Source organism: Pseudorca crassidens, chromosome 20, assembly GCF_039906515.1.
Source record: "Pseudorca crassidens isolate mPseCra1 chromosome 20, mPseCra1.hap1, whole genome shotgun sequence".
Lineage (NCBI taxonomy): Eukaryota > Metazoa > Chordata > Mammalia > Artiodactyla > Delphinidae > Pseudorca > Pseudorca crassidens.
In genome coordinates this window covers 33483245-33498370 of record NC_090315.1, presented here as the reverse complement: position 1 = coordinate 33498370, position 15126 = coordinate 33483245, and the positions used below count along the sequence as shown (strand labels likewise).

General features: G+C 51.4%; 1 protein-coding gene across 5 annotated transcripts in view; it reads right to left on the bottom strand.

Moving 5' to 3' along the window:
• SLC6A2 (solute carrier family 6 member 2) overlaps positions 1-15126 on the bottom strand; it is a 37815-nt gene continuing 22689 nt past the window's right edge. For 4 of the 5 annotated variants that reach the window (XM_067718214.1, XM_067718215.1, XM_067718218.1 and 1 more), the window contains exons 6-15: positions 10821-10955; positions 9101-9204; positions 7731-7855; positions 6877-6989; positions 5503-5631; positions 4444-4543; positions 3393-3493; positions 2733-2900; positions 1136-1207; positions 1-500 (exon numbers count right to left, since the gene is read on the bottom strand). In XM_067718214.1, the coding sequence (XP_067574315.1) occupies positions 477-500; positions 1136-1207; positions 2733-2900; positions 3393-3493; positions 4444-4543; positions 5503-5631; positions 6877-6989; positions 7731-7855; positions 9101-9204; positions 10821-10955 (1071 nt within the window). In that variant the 3' untranslated portion in view covers positions 1-476. Of the gene's footprint in view, positions 501-1135; positions 1208-2732; positions 2901-3392; positions 3494-4443; positions 4566-5502; positions 5632-6876; positions 6990-7730; positions 7856-9100; positions 9205-10820; positions 10956-15126 lie in introns of those variants that run through there. The other variant, XR_010938903.1, reaches the window with a different exon arrangement.

Here is a 15126-nt window from a genome sequence, read left to right as displayed (position 1 = left end):
CAGACGAGAGAGGCAAGATCTCTGTACCTCCCAAACTCAGCTGGGCTTTTTATTTGTGTTTTGGTTTTACAGTGTCTGACCAAAAAGCAACATCCTCTGTCTGATCTGGTGGACTGAGGATTTCTTCTGCGGCCCAAAGTACCAGCAAACGAGGTGGGGAGTCCTTCCCAAGCCCGTGGACGTCAGCTCGGGCCGGTTCCCACACTGGGTGAGACTTCCTCAAAACTAAAGAGGTTCGACGGAAGTCATTTTTCCTGTTCCCTCCTCTCCTCCTCTCCCACAAGGCTTACCAATCCAAGCTCACAGCCCTCAGGCCAGGTGAACAGAAAGTGAACGAAAACCAGGTCACTAAATCAGTTGTTAACTTGGAAAAGAGGAAGAGGGGGGTCGGAGAGGAATCCCCAGACAGTGTCTGGGGTAGTAGGAAACCTTTGACCTGAACGTTGGTGCAGCAGGGTTCCTCCTCGGGGTCAGATTCAGATGGCCAGCCAGTGTTCCAACTGCAGAGGAAGACGGCAAGGCTGTTAGGCCAGGGCCAGGGCAGGCAGGGACTGAGGGACAAGGGCCAGCTGAGAAGGGCAGTAAGACACATGGAGGGGCAGAAAACACAGCTGTTTCCTTCAAAGACTCGCAGAACACGCAGGCCAATCCCCTAATTGTCACACGCACCCAGAAAGGGCAAAGGAGCCTTCACAAAGTCACACAGTAAGTCTGAAGCAGGGGGGCTCACCGGGACCCTCCTGGCTCCCCCACCCCCATATTTTACAGGGGAAAAGGGTAGGACTCAGGTCAACACGTTATTGATGTACCTACAGCGCTTCCTTCAAGATAAGAAATCCTCAGCCTAATTTGGGGATACTCCGTGGTCACAACTCAAAGAGGGAGAACCGAGTTTAGGAAAGTCTGGGCATTTGGTATCTCAGGACCAAGGAGTGGAGGGGCAGGCGACAGCTGGTAGAAGGCAGAAGACAGGCCCCTCTCCTCCGGTTCGTAACATCACACCCCCAGGGGCTATAGCCCACAGCTGCTCTGGGTTTTCTGGAGTGTGGTGTGTGGTCTTGCCTCCGATAGCACAGCAGGGAGCAGTAGGGCCCCGCCCCGTGGCCCCCATCAAAATGGTCCAAGCTGCACCTACTTGGAACTGCCTGACGTCCCTCTGGGCCACCAGGTGATGCTCGTTCTCTGGGGTGATGCCATAGGCCAGTCTCTGTGAAAGGATGGAGAAGGGGAGGAGGCCTCAGCTTGGCCCAGGGACACCCTTCCAGCAGCCCAGAGGACACCACACATCAGGGCCACCTGCTATTTGGCCCTGAAGTCTCACATGGACAGCAGGAGAGGTTCGTACAAGACACTCCCCACCCTGGTTAGTTCACTTTGAGATATTCATCCAGTGAATGTTTATTGAGTCAATGACTGTAGTCACACACTGGCCTAGGCCCTGGGGATCCAGAGCTGAAGGTCACCCACACATTTTGCTTTGGGAGAGCTTACAGCTCAGGGAAGGGGCTGACACTGAACAGAAACACACACAGGCAGTTTTACAACCACGATTGGAGTCAGTGCTGCAGAGGACAAGTTCAGAGCACAATGAGAACTCAGTGATGGGACCTCAGCCCTGCCTGGGGATTGGGGCCGCCTCCTTGGGCTGTAGACACAGGGTGGACTCAGGGAATGCGTCTGGAGTCAATGTCTGATCACTAGAGGGGGATCCCAAAGTGTAGAGAATAAAAAGCTCAAAGCAGGTCCTGGTTCCACGTCCGGGATGAGCTCACAGAACATGGATCCTCCCAGTGACCCAGAGGTTCCTGGACTTTGGGATTTCATGGACAGGAAACATGTCACAGGGGGAGGGGGTCCCAGCCCTGCCTGGGACCCTCTGCCCTAAGTTCCTGTACAGCTCACTCCTTTATGTCCTCCTGTGTCTTTCTGTCCCCTCATGAGAACATGAGCTCCGGGGAGTGTGTCTAGAGCTGAGGATACTGCCTGCCCCGTACAGATTCTCAGTAGATATCTGTGAAGGGAGTGGATAAAGGAATGAAAGGATGAGATCTTTATAAGTAAGGGCATGAGGAAATGACTATCACCATTATTTATAAAAGAAAGGGCATTTAACAACCAAACTATAGGAAAGACATAATTTTAATGAAAACGCAGATCATGCGTATATGTACCTGCAATGTACACAGGTCAAAGAAGAAAATGTATTTTGGAAGTCTCTGGTTTAGGCTGATCAGGTATCAGGTTCACAACAGAAGCAGGTGAAAGCCAAGATACAAGGTCACGGTGAGTTTGGATGGGGAGAGTGGGGGACATCTGGGGACATGACAAACCTTAGGAGGTGGGACACGGGAGTGGGCACAGTTAATGCAGATTAACTGCTCTTTAGGGGACTGGAGGGCTGAGCTCCTCACATAAACAACAGTAGGAACAGAGTGGGAGCACACGGTGCATATGACGTTCAACACGATAGCAGGTGCCGCGTGGTGACCATCTACCGTGTGCCAGCCCCTGCGCTAAGCACTTCCTTTCACCTTTCAAGGTCTGTATGATTACCCCAGGTTACAAATGTGGAACCTGAGGCTTGGGGGTAAATAACGTGGCCAACGTGGCAGGTCCGTCTGACTCTAGATTCCGTGTCCTTCTGTCTCCCTCTCTCACCCCAGCGGGAATGACTCGGGATGCCCCCTCCCGTGCTGTCCCCCACCCTCCCCCAGGCTCGGCCCAGAGCTCACCTCGCGAAGGGAGCCCCGCGTGCTGAGGAACTTGTAGACGACGTAGGCAGGCACCAGGACCATGGAGGAGCCCGCGATGCCCCACCCGACCCAGTTGGCCCAGAGTGGGAAGATGTAGTCATCGTAGGTGAGCGGCTTGAAATTGATGATGCTCACGACCACCACAAACTGGGGGGAAGGGACAGAAGGAAGAGGGAGAGAGACAGGGAGAGGGGAGAGAGAGGGAAGGAGGCGGGAGAGAGGGAGAGATGCAGAGAGGGACCAGAGGGAAGTGAGGGCCAGCGTGTGAGATGGATGCAGGAATGGAGAAGATAAGGAAGGAGGGAGATCGAGAGAGAAAGGAGGAAGAATCCAAGTAAGGAAGGATAACAAAAAGAAGACAAAGAAACAGGAGCAATACAAAGAGAAGACTAGAAAGGTGACCTTGGAACTGAGTGGTGGCACAGACAGCCCCCGGCCCAGACCTGGCCCCAGGCTGGCGACCCCTCTCATGTGCAGCCTCCTGGGAATCAACAGGGCGGAGCATCCTGAGCATCTGTCTGCGTGACCAGGGCCCTGCATCCCAACCTCCTCCCCTTAGAAGCAAAGATCCCCACCCCCACCCTCACCCCAGACACACAGCACCCCTCACCCGAGGATGCCCAACCACGCACTACACACCAGGAGGAACGCAGGGCTGACAAACTTCCAGCAGAGTCTCCAGTACAGGCCCGGCTTGAACCCCATCATCTGCTGGATGTCGTTGCTGAACCTGTCCACACCTGCGCACACACAGGGCAGGCCCATCACAGCGGCCCCTGCAGAGCCTGGGGCCACCCCTGCTGCCTTCCCAAGAGGGTCTGTCCCCAGGTGGACAGCAGAACAGTATCTCCTAAGACAGGGATACCCTGGCACTTAGGAGACCTGGGGACAGGCACTTGGCTGGTTCAGAACAGGGGAGAGAACACACTCAGGGGTAGCATCCCCTGGTAGGTGCCGCCCCAATTCCTTTTTCAGAGGGAAAACCAGGGCTCGGGGAGGGGAGGGGACTTGGCCTGACTCCAAAGCCCAGCTCTTTCCTCCCGCTCCCTCCCTCTTAAAACAATGATGGCTGTGTATATAGAGCTTTCCCCGACTTTAATCTGGTAGAAGAGACCAGACTCTTTCCAATGAGTAGAAAAGAGTGAGTGACACATGGGGAAAAATGAACAATGACAACACATATCACTTTCTACCATGTTCTCCCCATTCAGCTCTGGAATAAGGTTGCCAGAGAAGATAGAGGACACTCAGTTACATTTGAATTTCGGAGAGACAACAAAAGTCATTTTAGTTTAAATAATTTCATGCAATATTTGGGACATATACTAAAAAAATGATTCATTATCTGAAATTCAAGTTTAACTGGATGTGTCGTATCCCAGATTTGCTAAACCTGGCAACCCTACTCTAGAGTGAATTACATGGCTTGAGGAGCAGCATCTTCCTCTGAGTTCCTCTCTAACAGCTGACACTGATGCCTTTGGGGCCCTTGCCTCCTACTTTTAAAGGGAGCTCATGCAAAGATGAGCTGAGGGCTGGAAGAGCTGTGCCCAATAAGCAACTTGCTCAACTCTGGGATCAGCCAGTGACTGCCCTGGAAATGGAAAGCCCCTTTGCACCTCCAGGTGAAAAAGCTCCAGAAGCACATGGGGCCCGAGGCTTTTCCACACGCTCAGGACCCAGCACGTACCATAAAACCAGGAGACGCCTATGGCCTCCATGAGCACAGCAAACAGAATGGAGGTTCCCGCCGCAAACGTGTCCAGCAGGGTCAGCACGTATATTCCACCCTGGGGCATGGACAGAGAAAGCCTGAGGCCATGATGGATAGAAATGGCTATCAACTGTTACATCCATCAAAATTGAGCTGTCCCCTGTCCCGCTCACTCAGAACCCACACCCACCCCCAACACAGGTAATGGGGTTTCTGGTGCTACTGTGTTGCTGCTACGTATTCTGTGTATTCACTGGGTCTGAGGGTGGGGACTTCAGCCAGTAAAAAGCAAGATGGATTTTATCAATGAAAAAAAAAAATGTTGCCTGCCACGTCAGTAAACAAAAGATGTTGCAGCCATCACATTATAGCCACCCCTCTGAAGGTGAGCTCTGAGGGAATTCAGGATAGAAACAGGATGCCCGCCATCCAGCAGTCAGCAAAAAGCTCGGATACTGGCCCTAGATAGCTGAGGTCCATATCAAAGGAATGATTTCAGTGAGCCCAAACTCTTGCATCTTCCCATACATGGAAAAGCATGAGATTCCTTAACTTGAGACGTCTGGTTTTCTTTAGTCAACAGTAATCTTTTGATGTAACAACTACCTGGTCTTTGTTGCAAAAACTCATGTATCCTGGATCCTCCCTTACCTCTCTGGAGCAGTCGCTCAGAGCTATCTGAGATGCTGTGTCCCAGGCTTAAGTCCTCAGTTTTGTCCACCGAACAAAACATAATTCTCAGCTTTCAGGTTGTGCACTTCCTTCAGTTGGCAGTTTAAAATGGACTTTTGCTGTCCCCCCAAACCAACAAGCAGTTGAAAGATTTGTCTGGATATCCTCAGGCTCAGAAGGGACAGATAACAATGGGGTGTAACCCTAAGGGACTGGGCCACGGAGTTCAGGATACCAGGCGCTGCCATGGTTCCCCTGAGCTCACCCTAGCCCTACCTCCCAGCTTCAAGTCTGGGAATATCTGGCTGGATTGAAATGCAGCCTCAGAAGCCCCAGGTGACCCAGAGCCCAGCCCCCCCTCACCTTGGTTATGCAAAACAGGGCCAGAAGGAAGGTTCCAAAGGAGACACCAAATGTGAAGAGTTTCCGGTGTCGTTTCAGGACCTGGAAGTCGTCGGCCAGGCCCGTGATGACCGCCTCCATGCCTCCCATCTGAAGGGAACCAGGCAGGTGGGATACAGAGGTGAATGAAAAATGTTGTCCAACATATCAGCAAACAAAGGATGCTGCAGCCATCAAGTCATCAGCCACTACTGCTGCCCCCGCAAAGGTGCACCTGAGGGGACTCAGGATGGGAAAGAAAGGATACTGGCTCTACGTAGATCTGGTGCATATCAAAGGAATGATTTCAATGAGCCCAGACTCTTGCATCTTCCCATATATGGAAAAGCGCTAAATTCATTAACTTGAGATGTCTGGTTTTGTTTAATTAACAGTAATCTTTTGATGCTCTGACCACCTGGTCTTTGTTGCAAAAACTCCTACATATCCTGGCTCCTCCCTGACCTCTTCAGAGCAGTCCCTCAGAGCGATCTGAGAGCCTGCCTCCCAGGCTTGAAGTCCCCAGAAAGTCTGCCAACTGAAACATAATTCTCAACTTTTAGGTTGTGCACTTTTTTTTTTTTTGGCCGCACCACGCGCATGCGGGATTGTTAGCTCCCGAACCAGGGAGTGAACCCGTGCCCCCTGCAGTGGAAGCTCGGAGTCTTAACCACTGGACCACCGGGGAAGTCCCAGGTTGTGCATTTTTTTTCAGTCAACACAGGAGTGAGGGACTCTCTGAACCCCGGTCTCAGGCCTCCCGGCTCCCCTGGACCTCTCGCAGCCCTGGACTCATGAACCCTGGAGGCTGCCTTGCTTCTCTAGAGAAATCAGCAGATCCTCCCTTCTCCCCATCCTCTCACCCTACTTCTGCCCTGTTCTCAACCAACCTCAGAACTCAGAAACCATGTGGGAGAGGGTGAAGAGATAACTCCTGTCTCCCCCTTATCAACAGGGACCTGACTCCTGTCCGCTCACTCAGCCTAAGTGGATGCTGATGAAATACCGTGGGAAGAGTGGTTGGTTAGAGAACAAGAGTTCTAGCCACGCCCTCTCTGAATTCAGTTTCCCATCTGTAAAAGGAGAGCATTGGGCTGGCTTATCTGAGGTCCCTTCTAAGGTAGAGTTCCATGATGTCAAGTAGGTTTCTCTTGGTTCTTGGCTTTGGCCTAAATCTTGCCTTTCTGAGTGAGCACTGATTTCCTCATTTGCATTTAAATAAGGTCTTCTGCAAACAACTACTGATCAGGGGCTTGAATGCTGGGGAACTCTGAGTAGTGTGAGTGTATTTAGGGGAGGGAGGGTCAGGTCTAGTGGTGTCTGTGGGGGGATGGTATCCCCAGCCAGGTCACTCACTGAGCTGTCAATTCCCAGAGCCAGGAGCATGACGAAGAACACGACAGCCCAGAACGTGGATCCTGATAGGGTGGAAATGGCTTCTGGGTACAGGATGAAGACCAGGCCAGCTCCTGTAAGAAACATCAAGGACCTCATTAATAGCTGGGACTGTTGGTCTGAGCTGCAGATGATAGGAGAGCATTTTGAGGCCCAAAAAGCCCCAGCCCAGCCCCATGATGTTTGGGCAGTCATGTGTAGATGGAGCAAACCAAGGTCTAAAGATGACTGATGAAACCAGCTTCAGCCTGAGTTCACCTATGCACCAAGGAGGTTGACCTTAAAGAGCCAAGCCAGAGGGCAGTGCCTCTCCTGGACAGCTACAGGCAATGGGCCTCAAACCCCACCTCTGGCACCCCATGAGGGATCCTCTTACTCTCAAAACTCTGTGATTTTCAGAGTCCATCAGAGGCAGCCCCTCCCCAAGTCTTGGCCTGTTTGTGGCCATAAGAATATGAGAAGCAGCGGGGAAGGACACGAGCTGGTTGAACAACTTCAATCGCCTGAGTCTCAGCTTTCTGATCTTTAAAGTGGGTCTATTAACACTTGCCTAGTAACACTGCAAGAACTAACCCAAGATACATCAAGTGCTTAGCACAGGGGCTGGTACAGAGTCAGTGCTCCCAAATCTATCTGGTCTGGCCTGACTCAGAAGATGATTCTGCCTGGACTTCCTACTGATGGCCTCAAAGAAAGTGGGCAGCTGGGAAAGCTCCGTGTCCAGTCCTCTCAGTCCCACAGCCACAGGAGAACTGCTAAGAAAGAGGTGAGTTTTGCAGCCCCCGCCTCCTCAGTGGGCGAGTCTGCCCACCCACCTTCAGTGGCAACATCCTCAATGTTGACCTTGTGTTCATGGGCCATGTAACCAAGGATGGAGAAGATGGCGAACCCAGAGATGAAGCTGGTGACACAGTTGATGGTGCTGGTGAGCAGGGCATCCCTGAGAAAACAGAAAGCACCGTTAGTTCAAGTGGTCTGACTCTCCCCAACCCCGCTTATGGACTGCTGGATCATCTATGGAATCCACGGCTTCAAATGCCAACCCTCTCTTCAGCGTCCCTGCTGCCACATGGGCCTCCAGCACCCCACCATCACAGGGTCAGAACCTGTAGGTGCAGGAAATAGGTCAGCAGCTTCTGGATGAAACACTTTAACACCAGAGCCTGATATCAAACTCTTGCTGGGAAATCGAGGCACCAGCCTCCTTCCTCAACAAACTTTCTGTGGCTCCCCAGTGCCTCCCAACTTTTCACCCAGGCATTCAAGAGCTTTGCTGAGATGACCCAAACTTCTTTCCAGGCTTATTTCCCATGACTCCCCAACACGTACTCTCTGAGCAAACCAGTCAACTTGCCGGTTCACAAACACACCACCTCCCCTGGCTTTGCTCATGCTGTAAGTTGTCCACTCACTCCGTGTCTGCCTATCCCAACCCTAACTATCTTCCAAGGCTCACCTCAAATGCACTTCTGTGCTCTTGCTGACCCCCCATCAGATGGCTGATCACCCCATTTCCTTAGCCTCCCTAAAGCCTGTCCCACTGGTATGCATTCATCCTACTCTGTCTTGTACCAGGGAGGTTATGATTCTGTCTTAAGCCTTTGATAGAGAGGGATGGAAGCAGCCCCATCTGTGCCCATGTCTGAAGCCCTCACAGCACTGGGGCTGCAGGAGGCAGCATTAAATGCTTACAGGACCAGGTGATCTAGAGCATGGTCTTCTGACTCTACGGCACTGAGCAGACTTCTCGTTCTGCTGTGTGGTCTTAAGCTCTGACCCTGCTAGGACCTCACCCCTCAAGCAACCAGCCTGGATATTCCAACCTTGTCTGCCTGGGCATCAGATGGACAGACAGGCAGTGCTGGCTGCTCTGAAAGCCACACAGTGCCCCTCTGTCCCAGCTACCCACCCTCATGATATCCCAGTGTTAGTGGCCTCGACTTTGCCAGCTCCTCACCCTGCGTCTATCTGGGAGGTGTCCTGAACTGACATATGTTCATCAGGACCCCCATAGGCCATGTTGGAGTTCACAGAACATCCAGGATGGTCTACTCTGCTTCATTTCCCGGGGAAAGAAACCCAAGCAGAAAATTTGACTTGTCCCAGACCAGAGCCCTCTCTCCCATCCCTGCAAGGGTTGATTCCCAGGATTTAGAGCTTTCCAGAGCCCCAGGAAGGATCTTACCTATAGCAGTTGTTGTCAAATTTGTTGTAACTAGCAAATGCAATCAAGACACCAAATCCAGCGCCCAAGGAAAAAAATATCTGAGTTGCAGCATCAATCCATACCTGAAATGGGCAGATAAAGGCCATCACCCTCTGTTTCCACAGAATTGGACTACCTCACTGCTCCAGAAGGGCTGGGAAGTCCCAGGGATGCCCTAAGACCTGAGGAAATGAGGTCTGAACTAGAGATGGGCAGCCATGCAACTCCTGCTCTCCAGCAGCCTGTACAAAATCACTGTGGAGAGAGGCTGGGGTCTCTCTAGCATCTCCCAGCCTTGGGTGGTCGTGAGTGAGTTCACCCCAGAGGAACTCACTGGCTCAATCTGACATCCTGATTTTCAAAGAAATTTAATAAACAAAATGTTCTAGACTAGAATGTGGATAGGGCAAGGGCAAAGGGTTATGACTATCTCAGCGGTTATGGAGACAACATCTTCAGAAAGGGGTAATGATTCCTAGTAGCTTCTACCAACCCATAGACAGTGGTGACTCCTTGGTGGCCAGTCGGGTCTACTTCCTTCATCTTTTGGATGATGAAACTGCATGGCTGGAAGCCCGGAGATCTGAGCTCCTCTCCAACCTCTCAGCCTCATGGTCTTGCCCTGGTCAATTTCACTGTCTATATCTCAGTTTCCTCATCTGTACAGTGGGGATAATTTTACCTAGCTCACCAGGACTAAGCCACAATTCGGATTTGTGAGACTTCTGTCATCTCCCCACTCGTGCTATTCTAGACTTCCCCTGCTTTGTAAGCAAAGGGTGTAATGAGAGAAGCAATCTGACGGAGGAAGATATATCTGCTCCCTGAGACGGCACTCAGGCTGAGTTTCTACTGTCCAGAAAGACTTAGGATATTTAAACAATGCAGAACAGATAGAACTCTGACTTGCTTCACAATTTACAAGGCTGTTTCATGTCTTACGCTCTGTTATTTTTCTGACAGTTACTAAGGAAGTAGGGTTTTCTCTTGGTTACTGGGCTGTAACCCAGAGTTGTGCTAGGACAATGGGAGGTGTGTACTGGGAGGCATCCGTCCTAATCCTATGTTGATCTTGCCTGCCAGGATTATTATGGGTTCAAGTAGAGTGTGGAGAAGTCTTTGGGGATTATGAGGGGAAATATTGAGGTGTGGTCACTGAGGCAGACGCGAGGGAGGAGGTCGGAAATAATCTCAGCTGTGATTTGAAGATGCTCAAGGCACTAGGAACCTCTAAGATTGTCCCTGTTCCCAGCCTCACCGTGCTATTTTGGACTCCACTCCAAAGTCACCCCACCTTCATTGTAATCGCTGCCTCTGGGCAGGACAGTGAGCTGGAGGGGTACCAGAGGCCAGAGTTGGAGACCAGAGTAGAAATAGGGCTAGGGTGGCTGGGGTGAGGCTGGGGCCACGGCACAGGGCAGAGGTAAGAACCCAGGACAGGGTATTGCTTTCCTTGAAAGGAGGGGTCTGCAAAGGCCACTCAACAGAACCACAGATCCCGAGCCATCAGAGCTGGACAGGCTCACGGAGACTGTCAGGTGCAAATCAAATTGGCCTTGGTCAGGTAGAGAAGCTGCAGCCCAGAGTGGGAAGGATCCATCCCAGGCTACGCAGAGCTGGGACCAGATTTTCTTTCACTGCCTGTACCGAGAACCCTCCCCAACCCTGGCCCAAGGGTGGGTGGTCACTGGGCACTGACCGTGGCCTCTTTCAGACGGTAGAAGTCGATGTGCAGGTAGGCGTTGATGCCATTGGAAGCGCCGGGCAGTGTGATGCCGTGGACCAGGAGTACAAACAGCACGAGGTAAGGCAGCGTGGCCGTGATCCACACCACCTGGCGGTGGGCAAGGTCGCAGTGAGGGCCCGACTCTGCTGCCAGCGGGGTGGGGGGCTGGCGGGGGGCGAGCCAGTCACACCCTCCCCACACGTTCCTTCACACCGTGCGCGTGCTAAAAGCTCCACCTCTAGGCCAGGCCTGGGGCACTCCAGGACAGAGCGGACAGACCAAGGCTGCACCCAATGAGAAAGTCAGCACCCTGGGGGCACCGCTGCCAAGGAAGCCAAGGCAGTGAGGACGCAGACTCTCTCGGTGCCCAGCGCCTCCTGCTCTACCAGCTTCCTGCACTAACTAGCACCCTCACCTTTACGCCCTCCTTCCTCCCTTCTCTCCCCCTCTCGTTTACCTTCATTCAAGCTTGTCCTCCTAAGCTCACCACCCAGGGAGGGACGTGGCTGGGCAGAAAGCAGAATCCCTGGCTGCTCTTTATTTGGGGATGGATTTAGGGCAAAGACAAACTGCCTCATCCAGAAACCCATAAGGGAAAAAACTGTCCCCAGACTGAAAAGAGCCACCAGCTCACCCTGCCCACGATGAAGAAACAGAGAAGAGAGGTGGGGAGAGGAGAAGGCTGCGTAGGCTTCCTCGCTGTTCCTTCTCACCCCTGACTATACATTAGACGACTCTGGGGGAAGTTACAGACAAAAATGTCCAAGTTCAGACTCCATTTTTGGAGTTTCTGATTTAATTGGTCTGGGATGGGGCTTGCACTCCATGCTTTAAAGGCTCCCTCAGGTGGATGCAGGGGACAAAGCCAGGTGAGGATCATTTATTGAGCAATTTCCATCTGCTAGCCCAGCAGCGAGGACCTCTCACCCCATCCTCCCAGCTGCCCTGGAGGCGGGCAGGATCAGGAACTGCCCTCATTTTGCGGCGTGAGGACACTGAAGCTTAGGGAGCCTCATTCATCCCGAGGTCACCCATTAGTGAATGATGGTGCTGGGACTCCAACTCATCAACCAACACAAAGCTGTGTTCTTAATCACTCACGCTACTGCATGTTTGAGACCCACGTGCAAGTCCTGGCTCTGCCAAGACGGCTGTGAAACCCTGTCCCTCTCTCGGCCTCAGCTTCCCCATCTGTACAAGCAGGCTGGAGCACATGGCTTTGGAGAACCTTCCAGTTCAACACTTAGGCGTTTGGTACAGGCTTGTAGTTTCTAAGTGCTGGTTCAGCCAACACCTATGAGTGGGGGGTGGGCAGACAGGACTCCAGGGCGGCAAGCAGCACTGTGTGCACACTTGCCCGAGGCCCTGGGGGCTGACTGGCCTCCGCCCTCTACCCTGCGGTGGTCGGTGGGCCAGGGTCACAGAGTGTGTGGTCTGCGGTAACCCCTTTCCCTGATTCAGACTGTACCTCGCCCCCCAGTATCCCAGCTGCCGGCTGTGGAGCCATCTTCCCAAGAACAGAGCCTTCACCGGCCAAGACAGGAAGTTTGAACACTTGCAATTCATTTCAGGCCAGCTCTGTGGCTTTGGCAGCCTGCTAAGAAAAGATCCGTGTCCTGTTCCAGACGTAGTCTGGGAAGAAATAAGCAATGCTCTTGGTTTTCTCATGAGCCAGAGTATAAAAACAATGAAAGACAGGACACTGCAATGTCCTGCATGAAGTTCCTTATTCTAGAAAGCCCCTCCCTATGGACTGCAGGGGTCCTCGCCTGCTCTGGAGGCAAAATGTGGGCAGGGACTTCAGGCGGCAAGTTTCCATCTGCGGGGGGCTTCCTAGGGCAACACTCCTGCCCCACTCGTCATTACACTCCTCAGGGGAGGGCGTGAGTCCTCCTCCTCCAAAGGTGACTTTGCACAAAGAAACGGAGCATGCGAGTCTCCCCTCCTTTTCTCTTTAGCATCAGTCTCCCCATAGACAACTCAGGCCTGCTCCAGCCAAGTGCTATACAAGGTGGGGCAGGCTGTGGCGATGTGGCGATGGCTACAGGAAACTTAATCTTGAGGTGTAATATTAGAAGCCCGTGGTGGCCCCTCACCCAGGCCGGCAGCAGTAGTAGAGTTCATACACCTTCTGCAGCTCTGCTGCCTGCAGAGGCCAGGAAAGCCCTGCTTTCGATACCCAGGAGAGGCACAGAGAGACTGGACAAGGCTGGCCTGGGGCTTCTGTAGTTTTGCTTGCAGCTGAAAACCCTTTCCCTCTGCCCCATCTCTACCTGACCTAGCCCAATGCCACCTTCTCCATGGTCTTTGCAGACCCTCTCAGTCTGAAGAGCTTCCTTCTTCCACTAATGTAACATCTTATGGTTTTTGGACCATGGGAACTCATGGTAAGAAAAACCTTATTTATCGAGACGTATGGGTTGCTATAACTGAAATGCAAAAATTCCACAAGACATCTCTATCTTTAGTATGTGCAATGCACACTGTTATTATCTAGACGATTTCATTTTGAAAAATTGTGGTGACCCACTAAATTGATTTAATGACAGTTGAAAAACCCACAGTTTGTATCTCAATTAAAGTGCAACCTACCTGATGTAAAATTGTTTTCAAGGTAAAGTTAAGTTTTTTAAAAAGCAAGATCTACAATAGTGTGTATAGTTTGTGACCATTAGTGTTTATTGAAAGGGGGACACACATATGTCTCTGAACGGAGATGCAAGAAAATAATAACATTGACCTACACCTACCTGGCTATAACACACATAATACTACAATCAATTGAATCTGTCTTATTTCTTCTTGCATCACTAGTACTAGCATCAAGCCCGGCACATAGTAGGTATCCATAAATGTTTACCAAGTTGAATTCAAAAGAACACTTAATGAAGTTCCCCAAACTTATTTACCCACCTACCCTTCTTCCTCCCTTCCCTTCTTTCCTCACTACTCTGTCAATAAATATTTACTGAAGACCTACTATGTGTCAGGTGTTGGGATGGTTGTGGTCCTAGCCTGGTTTTGCTCTATCTTAGAATTCCTCCAAGCCCTGGTCTGCATTTCATTTGGGTTCTTCCTTGGGGCAGATACCATGTCTCCAATATGCTGATAGGAAGTTCCACTTCAGGCTCTTGTCAAATTTCATTCCCGTTGGCTGCTGGTCCCCTGTCACTATCTTTGCTATCTATGGCATAACCAAGACTTTAGGAGAACCAGAGAGAACCCTGATGAAACCCACTTTTCAAAATCAGTTGCCTAGGGCTTCCCTGGTGGCGCCATGGTTAAGAATCTGCCTGCCAACGCAGGGGACAGAGGTTTGATCCCTGGTCAAGGAAGATCCCACATGCCGCGGAGCAACTAAGCCCATGCGCCCCCACTACTGAGCCTGCGCTCTAGAGCCCGCGAGCCACAAGTACTGAGCCCGTGTACCACAACTGCTGAAGCCTGTGAGCCTAGAGCCCGTGCTCCGCAACAAGAGACACCACTGCAATGAGAAGCCTGTGCACCACAAGGAAGAGTAGCCCCCGCTTTCCACAACTAGAGAAAGTCCACGTGCAGCAATGAAGACACAACACAGACAGAAATAAATAAATAAAATAAATTAAAAAAAATTCAAAATCAGTTGCCTAATGAAGGTTCTCATAAATTCATGCCTACCTGATTATTGTTGCCTTGTAACCCCCAATGAACATACACACTGTGTGTTCCACACTGACTCTGGGCTTTACCACAAGACTTATCTTGTTCATTGGGACAATAGCAAGCATGATGAAAACAGAGACTGGAAGAGCTACTTGTACATTGGGGCTTGTCTGCTTGGAACATGCTCTTGGAACTCAGCCATCATGCTGTGACATACCCAAGCTACAGGGCAAGGCTGTATGGAAACTACCCAAGTTGCTCTGGTTGACAGCTCCAGTTAAGCTCCCAGCCAGTACCAACTGCCATCCATGAGTGTTAGCCATCTTGGAGGTTCCAGCCCAGTCAATCCCCCAGACATGTAGCTCAGGCAATATCACATGGAGCAGAAGAACCACCTTGCTGAGCCCAGTCAACCCACAGAATCATGAGAGGTAATAAAATGGCTGTTATTTTACAGCTCTACATCTTGAGGTATTTTGTTACACAGCGATAGCTAACCAAAACACTGGACAGAATATTTCCCAGCTACAGCCTCTTTAATACAGCCAAGCTCCACATGGACCCATAGGGTCCAAATGGAGCTGTTGTTCTCATGATATTCGTCAGGCTCAGAATCAATGTGGGCCATGATCTGAGT